This window comes from Salvelinus sp. IW2-2015, linkage group LG18, assembly GCF_002910315.2.
Source record: "Salvelinus sp. IW2-2015 linkage group LG18, ASM291031v2, whole genome shotgun sequence".
NCBI lineage: Eukaryota > Metazoa > Chordata > Actinopteri > Salmoniformes > Salmonidae > Salvelinus > Salvelinus sp. IW2-2015.
In genome coordinates this window covers 69,494,600-69,510,479 of record NC_036858.1, presented here as the reverse complement: position 1 = coordinate 69,510,479, position 15,880 = coordinate 69,494,600, and the positions used below count along the sequence as shown (strand labels likewise).

The 15,880-nt window shown below is 43.3% G+C and overlaps 1 protein-coding gene and 1 long non-coding RNA gene across 6 annotated transcripts in view; one reads left to right on the top strand and one right to left on the bottom strand.

Moving 5' to 3' along the window:
- Positions 1-15,880, top strand: part of LOC139029190 (uncharacterized) — a 980,011-nt gene that overhangs the window by 547,813 nt on the left and 416,318 nt on the right. The window lies entirely within an intron of this gene.
- LOC111978093 (protein phosphatase 1B) overlaps positions 1,581-15,880 on the bottom strand; it is a 58,590-nt gene continuing 44,290 nt past the window's right edge. For 4 of the 5 annotated variants that reach the window (XM_024007897.2, XM_070448675.1, XM_070448676.1 and 1 more), the window contains 2 exons: positions 8,213-8,270; positions 1,581-3,710 (listed from right to left, as the gene is read on the bottom strand). In XM_024007897.2, the coding sequence (XP_023863665.1) occupies positions 3,681-3,710; positions 8,213-8,270 (88 nt within the window). In that variant the 3' untranslated portion in view covers positions 1,581-3,680. The remainder of the gene's footprint in view (positions 3,711-8,212; positions 8,271-15,880) is intronic. The other variant, XM_070448677.1, reaches the window with a different exon arrangement.

Below are 15,880 nucleotides of genomic sequence, written 5' to 3'. Positions count from 1 at the left end.
ACTTCAAGACCGTTTTTGCGTGGCTGATTGGGCTGCATGACGAGTCGATAAGCCGGCGACCAGTGCACCYGTGTTGTATGGACATGCCTACCGACCTGAGACCTGACCGTCATACATCATGGTCGTGTCGCCGGCAGTAGCTACGGTGGCCATTTTTTCACCTCCCATGATTTTATTTCAAGTAGGATAGCAGCCTACACAAGAAATAACCAACATTGATAACCATCTAGACGTCTCCTTGTGCATGCATCATACAGTCTACTCAATGGGGAGGGCATGAACAGCAACATCGGGACACAGTGCCCATCGCACCCGCTTGACAATCACTATTGTCCGGCAACGGCGTGGGAAGGAGCTACCTAGTATCGGGGTGAGTCACAGTAAGCACACGATGCATTTAGCAACAGTACACCCAACATCAATACTTTTAATCAAAAATAAACAATTGTCAGTTTTACAACTGGACATTTACAAAGTATMTGTGTAAAACTAACAGTGAAATACGACTGAATCATCCTCTGGTTTCAGAACAATAGTACAAACTCTTGTGGTACAGTAGCTCATTGTACGGTAGTTGCATGGTAAGAAACATTAGAAAATAATGTTGTCAAAACAGTTGAACCTATTGAGTGATTGACACACCCACTCGCCCATACTCCAGATGCCATATTGGAACGCCACTAACCTTTTCTCCAGTCGGGTCTATCAGCTGTAGTTACATAGACCTGTGGACAATGAAACAGGACCTGACCCAGACCAGAGGGACAAGTTACAATTTCAGACCTGACCGGGCATCGCGAATATTGGTTGCACCTGGACCCGTGAAGACCTCTAGGTCCCCCTCTTGACAGCGGAGAGAAAAAAAGTTTAGAAGTAATTTCCTGTAATTCATTTTGCCATGGGGCGGAGAGAAATATCTGCAGTTTTTACTATATCTGATTGAGAGTGATTAAGAAAGTGATTTAGGTGCAATCTTACTAGCAGCAATATCCTTGCCTTCAAAGCTATCATGACGGCACGTGTTTCCTTGCAGGTAACCACGGTTGACAGAGGAAGATCAATGATTCCAAGCACCACCCTCCTTTTGAAGCTTACAGTCTGTTATTCGAACTCAATCAGCATGACAGAGTGATCTCCAGCCTTGTCCTCGTCAACACTCACACCTGTGTTAACAAGAGAATCACTGACATGATGTCAGCTGGTCCTTTTGTGGCAGGGCTGAAATGCAGTGGAAATGTTTCTTTGGGGATTCAGTTCATTTGCATGGCAAAGAGGGACTTTTTATTTTTTTAAGGGGTGGATCAGCTTAATATTGCGGAAAGAATGTTGCTTCCAATGTAATTGTCTGCATCATTTCCAATCCCCCATATTTTTGGGGTAAACCCTACCACCGATCCCCCAATTGGAGTAAACTAATAAACACTTCTGCTTTTACCTTCAATTTATACGTATTATACCTATATACAAACTGAGGCAGCAGACTTTGACAATTAATATTTGTGTCATTCTCAAAACTTTTGGCCACGACTGTATGTGCGAGCYCCCAGCAGGACTGAAAGTTAACACGGAGAGTATAATAATGACATCTAAATGTATCCATCCTTTATTGAAGATTATTCTCACGATATGGTCCGAAACATCACAATGTTATACTGGGAACTATCAGTACAAGGAGGTATGGTGAAAACTCAGAATCGACCCCTGAACCCGTCACGACCCTCGTCACTCAGCTGACCCTGAAGAGGGAGCGGGGCTGCCACGCCTACACACATCATCATAATCTCATACCATTCTCAAATASAGGCTAAAATCTGGAATAAATAAAATGTGGAAATTAGATCATTCTTTAGATCAATACTTGTAGATATACAAAAAACATAAAAGGAAAATCAGGATGAATGACATTGGCACTAAATTACTCAAATCAAATCCAGCCCCCAAAACATCAGAATCATTCTCATTTTTCAATCGTTATAGTTAGTAGTGATCGGGGGAGGAAGTTGAGGGAGAATAAACATTTTATTAATATAATCCCATGTGGGACATTCTATACATATTCCAATGAAACACAATGAAAACTGAATGCCAAGGCAAGTTTTGCCATCAAATGACCAGGGGGAGGAAAGAGTCTGTAGCCCCTACTCTGCTCAGCAGTGTAGTGTGAAGTTGAATTACATTCAAAGCAGCCCTCCACCACCTTAACCCAGTGTCTGCTATAGCTTAAACATACCCATTTCCCAGGAGTAATGACCCCCCCCCCAATGTTATTGTAAAAATACAACCACACACAACATGCAAGTACCTAAAAGTCATATGGCAGCCACGGCTTGTATACTAGATCATTGTTAAATCAGAAGCCCAGGCAGGGATCCACCTCACCCCTCTAATCTCACTGACACGCTAAATCATCCTTAGACTTCTCCTTTTAACACTTTTTTTATACAACCAATTTATAGACATTTTGAGAATAGAAGGTAACAACCATATTACACTATTCCACAGCATTTGAAAATGAAAATACAAAAAGGTGAACTCATTGCCTAGAAATGTACAATTGCTAAATGAAAAAAAAACAAATAAAACACTACAATATCGTCTGAGAGAAATTAAAAGGCCAGGTGTTGCAAGTCTCTGTATTTTAAGGAGAGGTTGAGGAAAGACAGAAAATAAGATAAATGAATAAGGAGAAAGATGCAAGTAGAAATGAGTAGTGAAGCATTGGTGGGCAGTTAGAATCCCCTTAGCCAGGTGTAGACGTCACATCATATCAGACATCTCCCCATGTGTCTCCCCATGTGCCATGTGTCTCATATTTACACACAGTAGGCCACATCTGACACCATGGATTACATTTGTTTACGTAAATCAAAATATTCAAGATTTTATATACATTTTCCATTTTTCTTGATCAACAGCAGGCTAGAAAGCTTATGGACAGAGAAGTGACATGATTGCAGGTTGAAGCAGTGTCTCAACATTAGCTGTCTCTCCGTGGGTTTTTTGTTGGTTGGAGAGAAAAGAAAAAAGGGTGCAAAAAGTAGTCCGTCTCCAAACCCTCCCGCACCAGCAGTCCGTCTCCAAACCCTCCCGCACCAGCAGTCCGTCTCCAAACCCTCCCGCACCAGCAGTCCGTCTCCAAACCCTTCCACATAAGTAATGCAATCAGACACTCCTGTCCACATGTTTGCACATTGCGTTTGTCTATCTGCGATACCAGTAGCAATGTCCAGCCAGGCAGACACAGGCCAGTGATTCCCTGACCCAGTGGTAGTCCCCTGTAGGGCCCCTTGTGTCCAGAAGCAGGGCTGGGGCCAGGTCAGTTAACAGCGTTGGGGGAAAAAGGCACCACAGAGTGTACATGTCCCAACTAAGGCTAAGGCTCTTCATCAATCCACAAAAACAAAAAAGCGGAAAAAGGGGAAAAACGCTCTTAATTTCTCTAGAATAGATTTTGTTTAAATGTTTTATTCTACCATTGCAGTCGTCCTTTTCCCCCCTTTAAAAAACATCTAAAATGGTTTGCAATCCTTTGCGTTGTGTGTGTTGAGAGTTTCAAATCTGCATTCATGGTCCAATTGATCTCTTGGTATCGTAGGAAAAATAAAAGGGAAACAAAGTGATGAAAGATGTCTTGTGTATAAAGGAGTCCTGGTGTGGGAACAGGCAGTTCTGCTGGGTTGCTACCAGGGGTCCTCAAGGTCTACTCCATTCTGTGGGACAGAGAGAGAGATGGAGAAAGTGAGCAGAGAGGAAAGGCAAAGCAAGAGAATTGACATTGTGAGTAACGTCATGACTACTAAATCCATAATACCTAACGACAGACTCCTCATTAGACAGTCCTGGCTTGTTTTTGTTAGACCAATCCACAATGGCCACCTGCACAACAAAACCAACTCCCCTCCACTCAAGGGAAACAAGTGAGATCGCTCCCTAGAACTCAGATAAGCACCTCTCCTGAAGTGCTCGACAATCACCTCTGCCACATCCCCCAAGGAGGCAGCCAATAAAACAAGTCAGATCAAGAATGTTCCAGTTTGAACACTTTACCTAAAGGCGAAACTACTGAGCAAATAGTTAAAAGGGTAAGGGAGAGCATCAGTACTGTAGCTATGTATTTCTATGTGTGAACTTACCCAATGATACAGGAGGGCCGCATTAATCAGTGAACACAGATCTACAAGTTTACACTTGCAGCAAACCGTATTGTCTATCAAGAGGGTGTAAAGTACGAGATTATCTGAGGAGATGCGCACACTTGTGTTTTGAATGTGTGTAAATCCATAGGGCTGTTACGGTGACCGTATTACTGCCATGACGGCAGTCAAATTCCACGTGACCGTTTAGTCACGGTAACTAGGCTTCTCCAAGCTCTGATGCTGCTAATACTCATTAGTAGCCTACCAAACTTGCTGACMGMGCTACTCAGCACTCCATCGTCCCTCTAATCACTCGGACATCAATGCAAATGTAATTGGAAATCTAAATTGAGCACAAGCTCATGTTGCGCCACATTTCTATAGGCTATGCAATTGTGTGAGAAAACAGAGTTTTGATGGCTATCCCACTATATTTATTTATCAACTTTCCTAATATTAGGAACATTGCTTTTCTTTACAACAGGTGTATAAGCCTACCTGGATGGCATGAAAAGGAACCACGGGAAAAGCGTCCTCCATTCTCTATTTAAGTGCATAGTTGACATGTATTTTTCTGCTGTCCCTGTTTCSAGACAGGTGCATGATAATGGTCCATTCTAAATCTAAACTAATATCACACATTATTTAGTATATGTAAAGACAAGATTAAAATCAAGAATAGCCTGATGGGTGACAATATTAGCCTATCACTTGTGAATGATGCCCAGRTTGTGCATTAAGGCAAGAAACAGCACGTCTMTTTTTTGGCGACTTCTTCAAATCATAGTCGCACACCTCATGTAGCCTAGCCCATAGGCCTATATGTTTTGATAAGGTTTGTATCACAATTAAAGTGGCCAAATAACTTCTTAAAATTAAGCACATTAATCTGCTTTACAACTGGTATAGAGCCYAACTGGCATTCATAAGCTGCGAGTGTGTTTCACGTTTGGGAAGATAATCTTCACCATAAAAATGCACCTTGATAATAAAAGCATTACATGCATTATCGCATTTGTGGTCACGTTGGAGAAAAGTGTTTTCCTGCTAATTAATTGCATTTTGGAACATTCTCGATTATTGCCTACTCTCGTGTGTGCATTGCTGCGCTTATAATAGGTCATTTTTGCACATTAGTTTATCAACATTTTAAGCTAAACAATCAACCTTAAATAGCTTTTAAACGTTGTTTTAATGCGGGTGATTGTATTAATTTGGGCTATAGCACATCCCACAACTGTCCCAGAGTATGTTTGGAATATTCATCTATTACACAGAATGACAAGTTGACCAATAGAATAGGTCAACTTTTGTTCTATGGGGGATAGTAGATTGACATAGGCTAGTGCTTTTGCTGTTCATTAAGCCTACTCATCTTGTTGGCTGAAGGAAAGTAAATGTAGAAAGTTCTGACATCTTCAATATGTGCCTCCAAATTCCATAAGAGTGCAGTTGCGTCCCCAATGTGTCTATGTTCATTCACTTGTAGCCTACTTCTTAGCTGAAATGCCTGTGAGAAGGACCCAGTCACGTGACACGCATTGGCTGTATCTGAGAGAGTCTTTTGAGTGAGGTGCTTCGGAGCACGGCAGACGGGAATTACAATTAGCCTATTATATTCAGCCCAAGGGCACAACGGACACGCTGGCCGCAAAAGGCATGGATTTTTTAGGGGGCATTACGGTGACACAAGGTGGAAGCCGCCGGGAAATTCGGACCACTTTACTTTTTCCACATCTTGTTACTTTGCTGACTTATTCTAAAATGGATTACCTTTTTTTTTTATCCACAATCTACACACAATACCTCATAATGACAAAGCTAAAACTGTTTTTTTTGTGGTGCAAATTCATTTAAAATAAAAAACAAAAATACCTTGCAGCTTATGAATGCCAGTTTGGCTCTATACCAGTTGTAAAGCAGATTAATGTGCTTAAGTATTCAGACCCTTTGCTATGAGACTCGAAATTGAGGTCAGGTGCATCCCGTTTCCCTAGATCATCCTTGAGATGTTTCTACAACTTGATTGGAGTTTACCTGTGGTAAATGCAATTGATTGGACATGATTTGGAAAGGCACACACCTGTCTATATAAGATCCGACAGTTGACAGTGCATGTCAGAGCAAAAACCAAGCCATGAGGTCGAAGGAATTGTCCGCAAAGCTCCGAGACGGGATTGTGTTGAGACACAGATCTGGGGAAGGGTACCAAAAAATGTCTGCAGCTTTGAAGGTCTCCAAAAACACAGTGGCCTCCACCATTCTTAAATGGAAGACGTTTGGAACCACCAAGACTCTTGCTAGAGCTGGCTGCTTAGCCAAACTGAGCCATTCAGGGGAGAAGGGCCTTGGTCAGGGAGGTGACCAAGAACCTGATGGTCACTGACAGAGCTCTAGAGTTCCTCTGTGGAGATGGGAGAACCTTCCAGAAGGAGAACCATCTCTGCAGCTCTCCACCAAATCAGGCCTTTATGGTAGAGTCAAAGGCACATGACAGCCCACTGAGTTTGCCAAAAGTCACCTAGATCCTTGATGAAAACCTGCCCAGAGCACTCAGGACCTCAGACTGGGACGAAGGTTTACCTTCCAACAGGACAACAACCCTAAGCACACAGCCATGACAACGCAGGAGGGGGTTCGGGACAAATCTCTGAATGTCCTTGAGTGGCCCAGCCAGAGCCCGGACTTGAACCCGATCAAACATCTCTGGAGAGACCTGAAAATAGCTGTGCAGCGATGCTCCCCATCCAACCTGACAGAGCTTGAGAGGATCTGCAGAGAAAAATGGGAGAATCTCCCCAAATACAGGTTTGCCAAGCTTGTAGGGGCATACCCAAGACAACTCAATGCTGTAATTGCTGCCTAAGGTGAATCAACAAGGTACTGAGAAAAGGGTCTGAATAAATATGGAAATGTGATATCGGTTTCTTGTTTTTAATAAATAAGCATACATTTCTAAAAATCTGTTTGTGCTTTGTCATGTGTAAATTGATGAGGGGAAAAAAACTATTTAATCAAATTTAGAATAAGGCTGTAACATAACAAAATGTGGAAAACGGGTCTGAATACTTTCTGAAGGTTAGCCTATAGCGTAAAAAAAATGGGGCGACACTTAAAAATGATATTATTCAATAACATAGAATGATGGGCTGTGCCCATAGAAATAGTGATCATTCTAGTTCTGTGGTTATGCCATCCCCGGTCTCCAGAACGGATAAGTCTGATCAGACAGGCGGGACTTTAGTGTAGCCTTGTGCTCTATGAAATACAAATCAATCAGGGAAAGCTAGACAAAATCATAAATTTAACAGAGCAAAACATACTGTAGAAAAGACAGGGGTATGAAAGAGGTTTAAACATGTACAGTATACACCAGTGGACAAAACATTAGGAACACCTCCCGAATGTTGAGTTGCAACCCCTGCCCTTCCCTCAGAACAGAAATTCGTCAGACTCTTTTTTAACTGTATTTTTATTGACCATTATTTAACTAGGCAAGTCAGTTAAGAACAAATTCTTGTTGACTCCAATGCTTCCCACAGTTGTGTCAAGTTGGCTGGATGTTCATTGGGTGGTAGCCATTCTTGATACACACGGGAAACTTGAGCGTGACAATCCCCAGCAACATTGCAGTTCTTGACTCAATTAAACTGGTGCGCCTAGCACCTACTTCCATACCACGTTCAAAGGCACTTAAATATTTTGTCTTGCCCATTCACCCTCTGAATGGCAAACATACACAATTCATGTCTCAATTGTCTCAAGGCTTAAAAATCCTTCTTTAACCTGTCTCCTCCCCTTCATCTACACTGACTGTAGTGGATTTAANACATACACAATTCATGTCTCAATTGTCTCAAGGCTTAAAAATCCTTCTTTAACCTGTCTCCTCCCCTTCATCTACACTGACTGTAGTGGATTTAACAAGTGACATCAATAAGGGATCCTAGTTTTGACCTGCATTCATCTGGTCAGTCTATGTCATMGAAAGAGCAAGTGTTCCTAATGTTTTGTAAACTCAGTGTACGTTCTTCAATACATTTGAGGAAAGAAGAAAAGAGCAACCTGATACTCACCCCGTCCACTTCCCTGTGTGGGTTCAGCCGCTTGTACACTGCTTCCATAACACTGTGTCTGAGGGGTGCACACACAGTGAGAGAAGTCAACACACCCTCTAAGATAATTCACACGGGTGACAGGTCAAATCAATCCCTCTCTTACTCCTTTACATGACCGATACATTCTTTCTGAATTTTTTTTTTTTCACTAAACCATTTACCCCAAGGAGGACATTTACACAGGAGCTAATCACCATGTGACTGTGTGCTGTGTAACTGGGAAGGCAAAGATACCAAAGGCTTTAGACTAGAGACTAGAGACCAGACTATAGACCAGGGATGAGCTACTGGTGGCCTGCGGACAAAAAATAAATAAATGACTGATGTGTAACCAGGAAGGCAGAGAGACTAGAGTGGAGACTACACTAGAGACATCGTGACTTCGGCGATGTCATTTACAAAATAGCCTCCAACACTCTACTAGGTAAATTGGATGTAGTCAATCACAGTGCCCTCCATTTTGTCACCAAAGCCCAATATKCTACCCACCACTGCGACCTGTATGCTCTCGTTGGCTGGCCCTCGCTTCATATTCGTCGCCAAACCCACTGGCTCCAGGTCATCTATAAGTCTTTGCTTGGTAAAGCCCCACCTTATCTCAGCTCACTGGTCACCATAGCAACACCCACCCGTAGCACGCGCTCCAGCAGCTATATTGCACTGGTCATCCCCAAAGCCAACTCTTCCTTTGGCTGCCTTTCCTTCCAGTTCTCTGCTGCCAATGACTGGAACGAACTGCAAAAATCACTGAAGCTGGTGACATATCTCCCTCACTAACTTTAAGCATCAGTTGTCAGAGCAGCTTACCGATCACTGCACCTGTACATAGCCCATCTGTAAATAGCCCACCCAACTACCGCATCCCCATATTGTTATTTATTTTTGCTCCTTTGCACCCCAGTATCTCTACTTGCACATCATCATCTGCACATCTATCACTCCAGTGTTAATGCTAAATTGTAATTATTTCACCACTATGGCCTATTTATTGCCTTACCTCCCTAATCTTACTACATTTGCACACACTGTATATAGATTTTTCTATTGTGTAATTGACTGTACGTTTGTTTATCCCATGTGTAACTCTGTGTTGTTGTTTGTGTCGCACTGTTTTGCTTTATCTTGTCCAGGRCGCAGTTGTAAATGAGAACTTGTTCTCAACTGGCCTACCTGGTTAAATAAAGGTGAAATAAAATTAAATAAATAAAAAAGAGACAAAACTAGATTAGAGACGATAGACTAGAGACTATAAAGTACAGACTAGAGACTAGACTGGAGACTGTAGATGTAGACTACACTAGAGACTATAGAGTAGAGTCTAGTCTCTCTGCATTCCTGGTTAAACCTTAGTCATATTTTATTATTAGTGGTCCGCGGGACACCAGTAGCTCATCCGTGGTCTCTTAGTCTAGAGTAGAGACTATAGATTAGACACTAGAAAGACTACAGAATACAGAGTAGAAGCACAACTAGACTAGAGACTAGACTAGAGTATAGACTAGAGCTAGAATACCGACTAGTCTATAGAGTAGTCTAGATACTATAGAGATTAGATTAGAGACTAGGACCTAACAGTAGAGACTATAGTGTTCAGACTGGAGAGCATAGAGACTAGACACTACAAACCAGAGTATAGACTAGAGATGAGACTAGGGACTAAAATAGAGATTAGAGACTGGAGTATAGACTCAGGCAAGGCATATTCACGGTTATTGTCTAAGTGTACATAAAATGCATTGAGTTTGTCTGGAAGAGAGGCATCTGTTGGGCAGATCACGGCTGGGTCATCCTTTGTAATCCGTAAAGGACTGTAACCCCTGCCACATGCGGTGGGCGTTGGAGCCTATGTAATATGATTTCCACCTTATTCTATATTTGTCCTTTTCCTCGTTTGATGACTCTGCAGAGGTCATAGTAGGATTTCTTGTACTTGCTCCTGACCTCAGTCGTAGCAATCAGGGTTGTCTGCGATAGCCATGTGTGTGGTAGCGCTGACCTTTAGTTTAGTGCCAACTTCTGTATTAATCCAGGGCTTTTGATTGGGGAAGCAGTGAACCCTCACTGTGGGGACACACGTCGCCGATGCATTTCCCTAATGAAGCCGGTGACTGGGGTTGGCTTGTCAATGCCAAAAGCGGAGTCTCTGAACATATTCCAATAAGCACCAGCAAAGCAGTCCTACAGCATAATCCTGATTCTGATTACCATTTCTCATTGGAGCGAGACATGAGTAATTCCTGTTTGAGTTCTGCTTGTAAACAGAAATCAGAGTACGGAGTCATGATCTGATTTGCCGAATGGTGGACGAGCGAGGGCCTTGTATGCCTGACCCTCTCTTCCTCTCCTTCTTCACCTCTGCTTCTCTTCCAACAGTCTCTCTCAAACATTAAAATTACATCTTCCTAATATTGATTGGCACGCCCCTCCCCCTTTTGCCCTCAGAACAGCCTCAATTAATCGGGTGTGGGACTCTACAAGGTGTTGAAAGCGTTCCACGGGATGCTGGCTCATGTTGACTCCATTGCTTCCCAAGTTGTGTCAAGTTAGTTGGATGTCCTTTAGGTGGTGGACCATTCTTGATACACACAGGAAACTGTTTTAGCATGAAAAACCCAGCACATTACAGTTCTTGACACAAACCGGTGCGCCTGGCACTTACTACCATACCCAGTTCAAAGGCACCTAAATATTTTGTCTTGCCATTCACCTCTGAATGGCACACGTACCCAATCATGTCTCAATTGTCTCAAGGCTTAAAAATCTTTCTTTAACCTGTCTCCTCCCCTTCATCTACACTGACTGAAGTGGATTTAACAAGTGACATCAGTAGGGATCATAGCTTTCACCTGCATTCATCTGGTTAGTCTATGTCATGGAAAGAGCAGGTGCTTTTATACTTGCAATTTTGCACCAATTTGCTTCATTCTGCTACATTCACAGTCCTCCTCCTCCAGTGGTTGGCATGCTAGCTTCAAGTGTCATTGGATTAGGGTTTGCATCACGGTCAGCCATACAGGGACCGGAAATCATACTGTACATGGCTACTTAGCAAGCCATGTAACAGTGACCCTTCACTGTGGTCACTCTCCAGGGGATCTCTCTTGCCTCCACTATTCATTCTCTACCCTTTTGGTTCCATTGCTTACAGTGGATGTGAGATTATTTATAGCATGCATGTCCAATGCAGACATATGATGGGATTAGTATTGCCTCGTGGGCGTGTCCAATGCAGACATAAGGGACTAGTATTGGCCTCGTGGGCGTGTACAATGCAGACATATGAAGGGATTAGTATTGGCCTCGTGGGCGTGTCCAATGCAGACATATGAAGGGATTAGTATTGGCCTCGTGGGCGTGTCCAATGCAGACATATGATGGGATTAGTATTGGCATCGTGGGCGTGTCCAATGCAGCATATGAAGGGATTAGTATTGGCCTCGTGGGCGTGTCCAATGCAGACATATGAAGGGATTAGTATTGGCCTCGTGGGCGTGTACAATGCAGACATATGAAGGGATTAGTATTGGCCTCGTGGGCGTGTCCAATGCAGACATATGATGGGATTAGTATTGGCCTCGTGGGCGTGCCAATGCAGACATATGATGGGATTAGTTATTGGCCTCGTGGGCGTGTCCAATGCAGACATATGAAGGGATTAGTATTGGCCTCGTGGGCGTGTACAATGAAGACATAAGAAGGACTAGTATTGGCCTCGTGGGCGTGTCCATGCAGACATATGAAGGGATTAAGTATTGGCCTCGTGGGCGTGTCCAATGCAGACATATGATGGGATTAGTATTGGCCTCGTGGGCGTGTACAATGAGACATAAGGGACTGTATTGGCCTCGTGGCGTGTCAATGCAGACATATGAAGGGATTAGTATTGGCCTCGTGGGCGTGTCCAATGCAGACATATGAAGGGATTAGAATTGGCCTCGTGGGCGTGTACAATGAAAGACATAAGAAGGGACTAGTATTGGCCTCGTGGGCGTGTCCAATGCAGACATATGAAGGGATTAGTATTGGCCTCGTGGGCGTGTCCAATGCAGACATATGAAGGGATTAGTATTGGCCTCGTGGCGTGTCCAATGCAAGACATATGAAGGGATTAGAATGGCCTCGTGGCGTGTACAATGAAGACATAAGAAGGGACTAGTATTGGCCTCGTGGGCGTGTACAATGACAGACATAAGACGGGACTAGTATTGGCCTGTGGGCGTGTACAATACAGACATAAGGGACTAGTATTGGCCTCGTGGGCGTGTCCAATGCAGACATATGAAGGGATTAGTATTGGCCTCGTGGGCGTGTCCAATGCAGACATATGAAGGGATTAGAATTGGCCGTGGGCGTGTACAATGAAGACATAAGAAGGGACTAGTATTGGCCTCGTGGGCGTGTACAATGAAGACATAAGACGGGACTAGTATTGGCCTCTGGGCGTGTACAATGCAGACATAAGGGACTAGTATTGGCCTCGTGGGCGTGTACAATGCAGACATAAAGTGACTAGTATTGGCCTCGTGGGCGTGTCCAATGCAGACATATGAAGGGATTAGTATTGGCCTCGTTGGCGTGCCCAATGCAGACATATGAAGGGATTAGTCATTGGCCTCGTTGGCGTGCCCAATGCAGACATATGAAGGGATAGTATTGGCCTCGTTGGCGTGCCCAATGCAGACTATGAAGGGATTAGTATGGCCTTGTTGGCGTGCCCAATGCAGACATATGAAGGGATTAGTATTGGCCTCGTGGCGTGCCAATGCAGACATATGAAGGGATTAGTATTGGCCTCGTTGGCGTGCCAATGCAGACATATGAAGGGATTAGTATTGGCCTCGTTGGCGTGCCCAATGCAGACATATGAAGGGATTAGCATTGGCCTCGTTGCGTGCCCAATGCAGAACATATGAAGGGATTAGTATTGGCCTCGTTGGCGTGCCCAATGCAGACATATGAAGGATTAGTATTGGCCTCGTTGGCGTGCCCAATGCAGACATATGAAGGGATTAGTATTGGCCTCGTTTGGCATGCCCAATGCAGACATAAGGGATTAGTATTGCTCGTTGGCGTGCCAATGCAGACATATGAAGGGATTAGTATTGGCCTTGTTGCGTGCCCAATGCAGACATAAGGGATTAGATGGCCTCGTTGGGTGCCCAATGCAGACATATAAGGGATTAGTATTGGCCTCGTTGGCGTGCCCAATCAGACATAAGGATTAGTATGCCCGTTGGCGTGCCAATGCAGACATATGAAGGATTAGTATGCCTTGTTGGCTATCCCAATGCAACATAAGGGACTAGTATTGGCCTCGTGGGCGTGTACAATACACTGTACATGGGGCTTGTCATTTCTATACTGAAAACAGGATTAGCTAAATAAAGGCTGACATTGGCAAAATGAAGTGTGTGGGTTTTTCTTTTTCATTAGACTCATAATGATGCTAACCATGTTGAAGATACCCGATTGACTCATGATGCTAACCATATTGAAGGATACCAGATTAGACTCATAATGATGCTAACCATATTGAAGGATACCATATTAGACTCAATAATGATGCTAACCATGTTGAAGGATACTAGATTAGACTCATAATGATGCTAACCCATATTGAAGGATACCAGATTAGACTCATGATGCTAACCATGTTGAAGGATACCAGATTAGACCCATATGATGCTACCATATTGAAGGATACCATATTAGACTTCATAATGATGCTTAACATGTTGAAGGATACTAGATTAAACTTCTACAGCTCCTGTACATGCCGCATGAAATGGATTAGTGACCAATGGATTTTCCGCCATAGGGCGGCGCACAATTTGGCCCAGCATCGTCTGGGATTGGCCGGCGTTAGGCCGTCATTGTAAATAAGAGATTTGTTCTTCATGACTTTGCCAAATTAAATGGTTAAAATAAAGGCCCTACCTTGTAATGAAGGTAGGCCTTAAGGATGACATGCTAGGAGAGAATATGAGAGTCAGGCGTGTGGTAAGAAAGGAACTATTTTAAAGGTTCATTTCATTAAAAAAATATATGTTGGCTTGAAATAAAAGTAGCAATTTGTTTGCTTCATGTTATGCATCATCCTAATGCAATTATATGCATTCATTATTATCACCACAAGGTGTCAGCGCTAGCATTTGTATTATAGCTTTACTACACGTAAACAAACCACTAGCGAGGTCTCGTAATGTGAGGTAAATAATACATGACTAGTACTAGCTACCGGTTCATTAAAACCACGCTATGTTTCTTAATCAAAACAATGAGGCAATACACCTAGGTAAAATAAAGCAGACAAAGAGCTAGAAGAACAGATTGGTATAGGGGGAGAGAGATTGATAGTGGGATAATGACTTCTGCTAGCTAACTTTTGATTTAAACATGTGGCCGTCAACATTGGACTAGTATGCTACCTACATTTAGTTTAGTTAGATTAATTTCTTTCACGACAGCCAATAATATATCTAACAGGTAAACTGACTCTACTCTACCTTCACATCACCTAGCTGTGTGGTTATTTCCTGTGCTACCCAAATGTAGCCAACACACCAGAGCAAAACGGATGAGTAAACAGATAAGTGGGAAATAAAAAGGAAATAAACATGAATTGACTTTGTTTAGTGGTTATGGTAGCAAGTTACGTTTTTTAGTTGGATCAAGAAATACAAAACACGTCATTTTGTGCAAGCAAACTACTGCAGCGCCGGATGTTTTACTGGGGAACCTCTTGGTTGCGTGTGCATATAGAATGTGTTATTGTTTTGACAGTTGAAAAGGTCTATAGACTAGAGACTAGACACTAGAAACTAGACTAAACACTATAGAGTAACAGTAGAGGGAGGCGCAGGCTCTTCTTGCTGGCGAGGCCTCCCCCTGGTGGCAGGTTGGGGATGCTCTCTGAGGACAAGTTTCTCATGACCGTCACCAGGTCAGGAATACCCTCCTCTCCTGCCTTCTCTATGATCTCTGAGAGGGGAGACAGAGGGAGAGAGGTGGAGAGGGTGAGCGAGAGAAAAGAGGGGGATGAGAATTGAAGGGATTCATTCAAGGTTAAATTTTCACATAAAATCTCAACTGCGGAGAGACAAGTGAGTGTGAGAAAATGTTCGTGTGTGTGTGTAAGACCAAGGAAGGAAGGTCAGAGCCCTGAGGCATAAGCCAGAGACAGAAAGTAAGAGTGCATGTATCATTGGTGAGATGGACACGAGAAGACCGACCAGAGGAAACCCTTGCAGCCCAGTTGGACTGGCTAGGTTCCGGTGCCAGTTAGATGTCCCGCCAGAGCATTCCTCTCTGAGCAGACATTCCTCTTTGCTCTGCGGGAGCTCCTCTGGCGCTCCCAGCTAAACATTAGCGAAAATTACCTCAACCTTATTCCAACACTGCGGGCCAACTCTGGGGGAAGAGTTTACATAACCCCCAAAACTCTCTCCCGTTTGACAGAGTAAGTCAAATGTCAAAAAGAGACATGAAAAAAGGGGAGGATAGGAGAGAAATTAGACAAACCGAGATGGTTGGTCATTTGTCAAGACTGAGTGAGAGAGAGAGCCAATAGAAATGGAGAGAGCGGAGATGGTGAGTGAGAGAAAGTAAAGCCCTTAATTGAATACT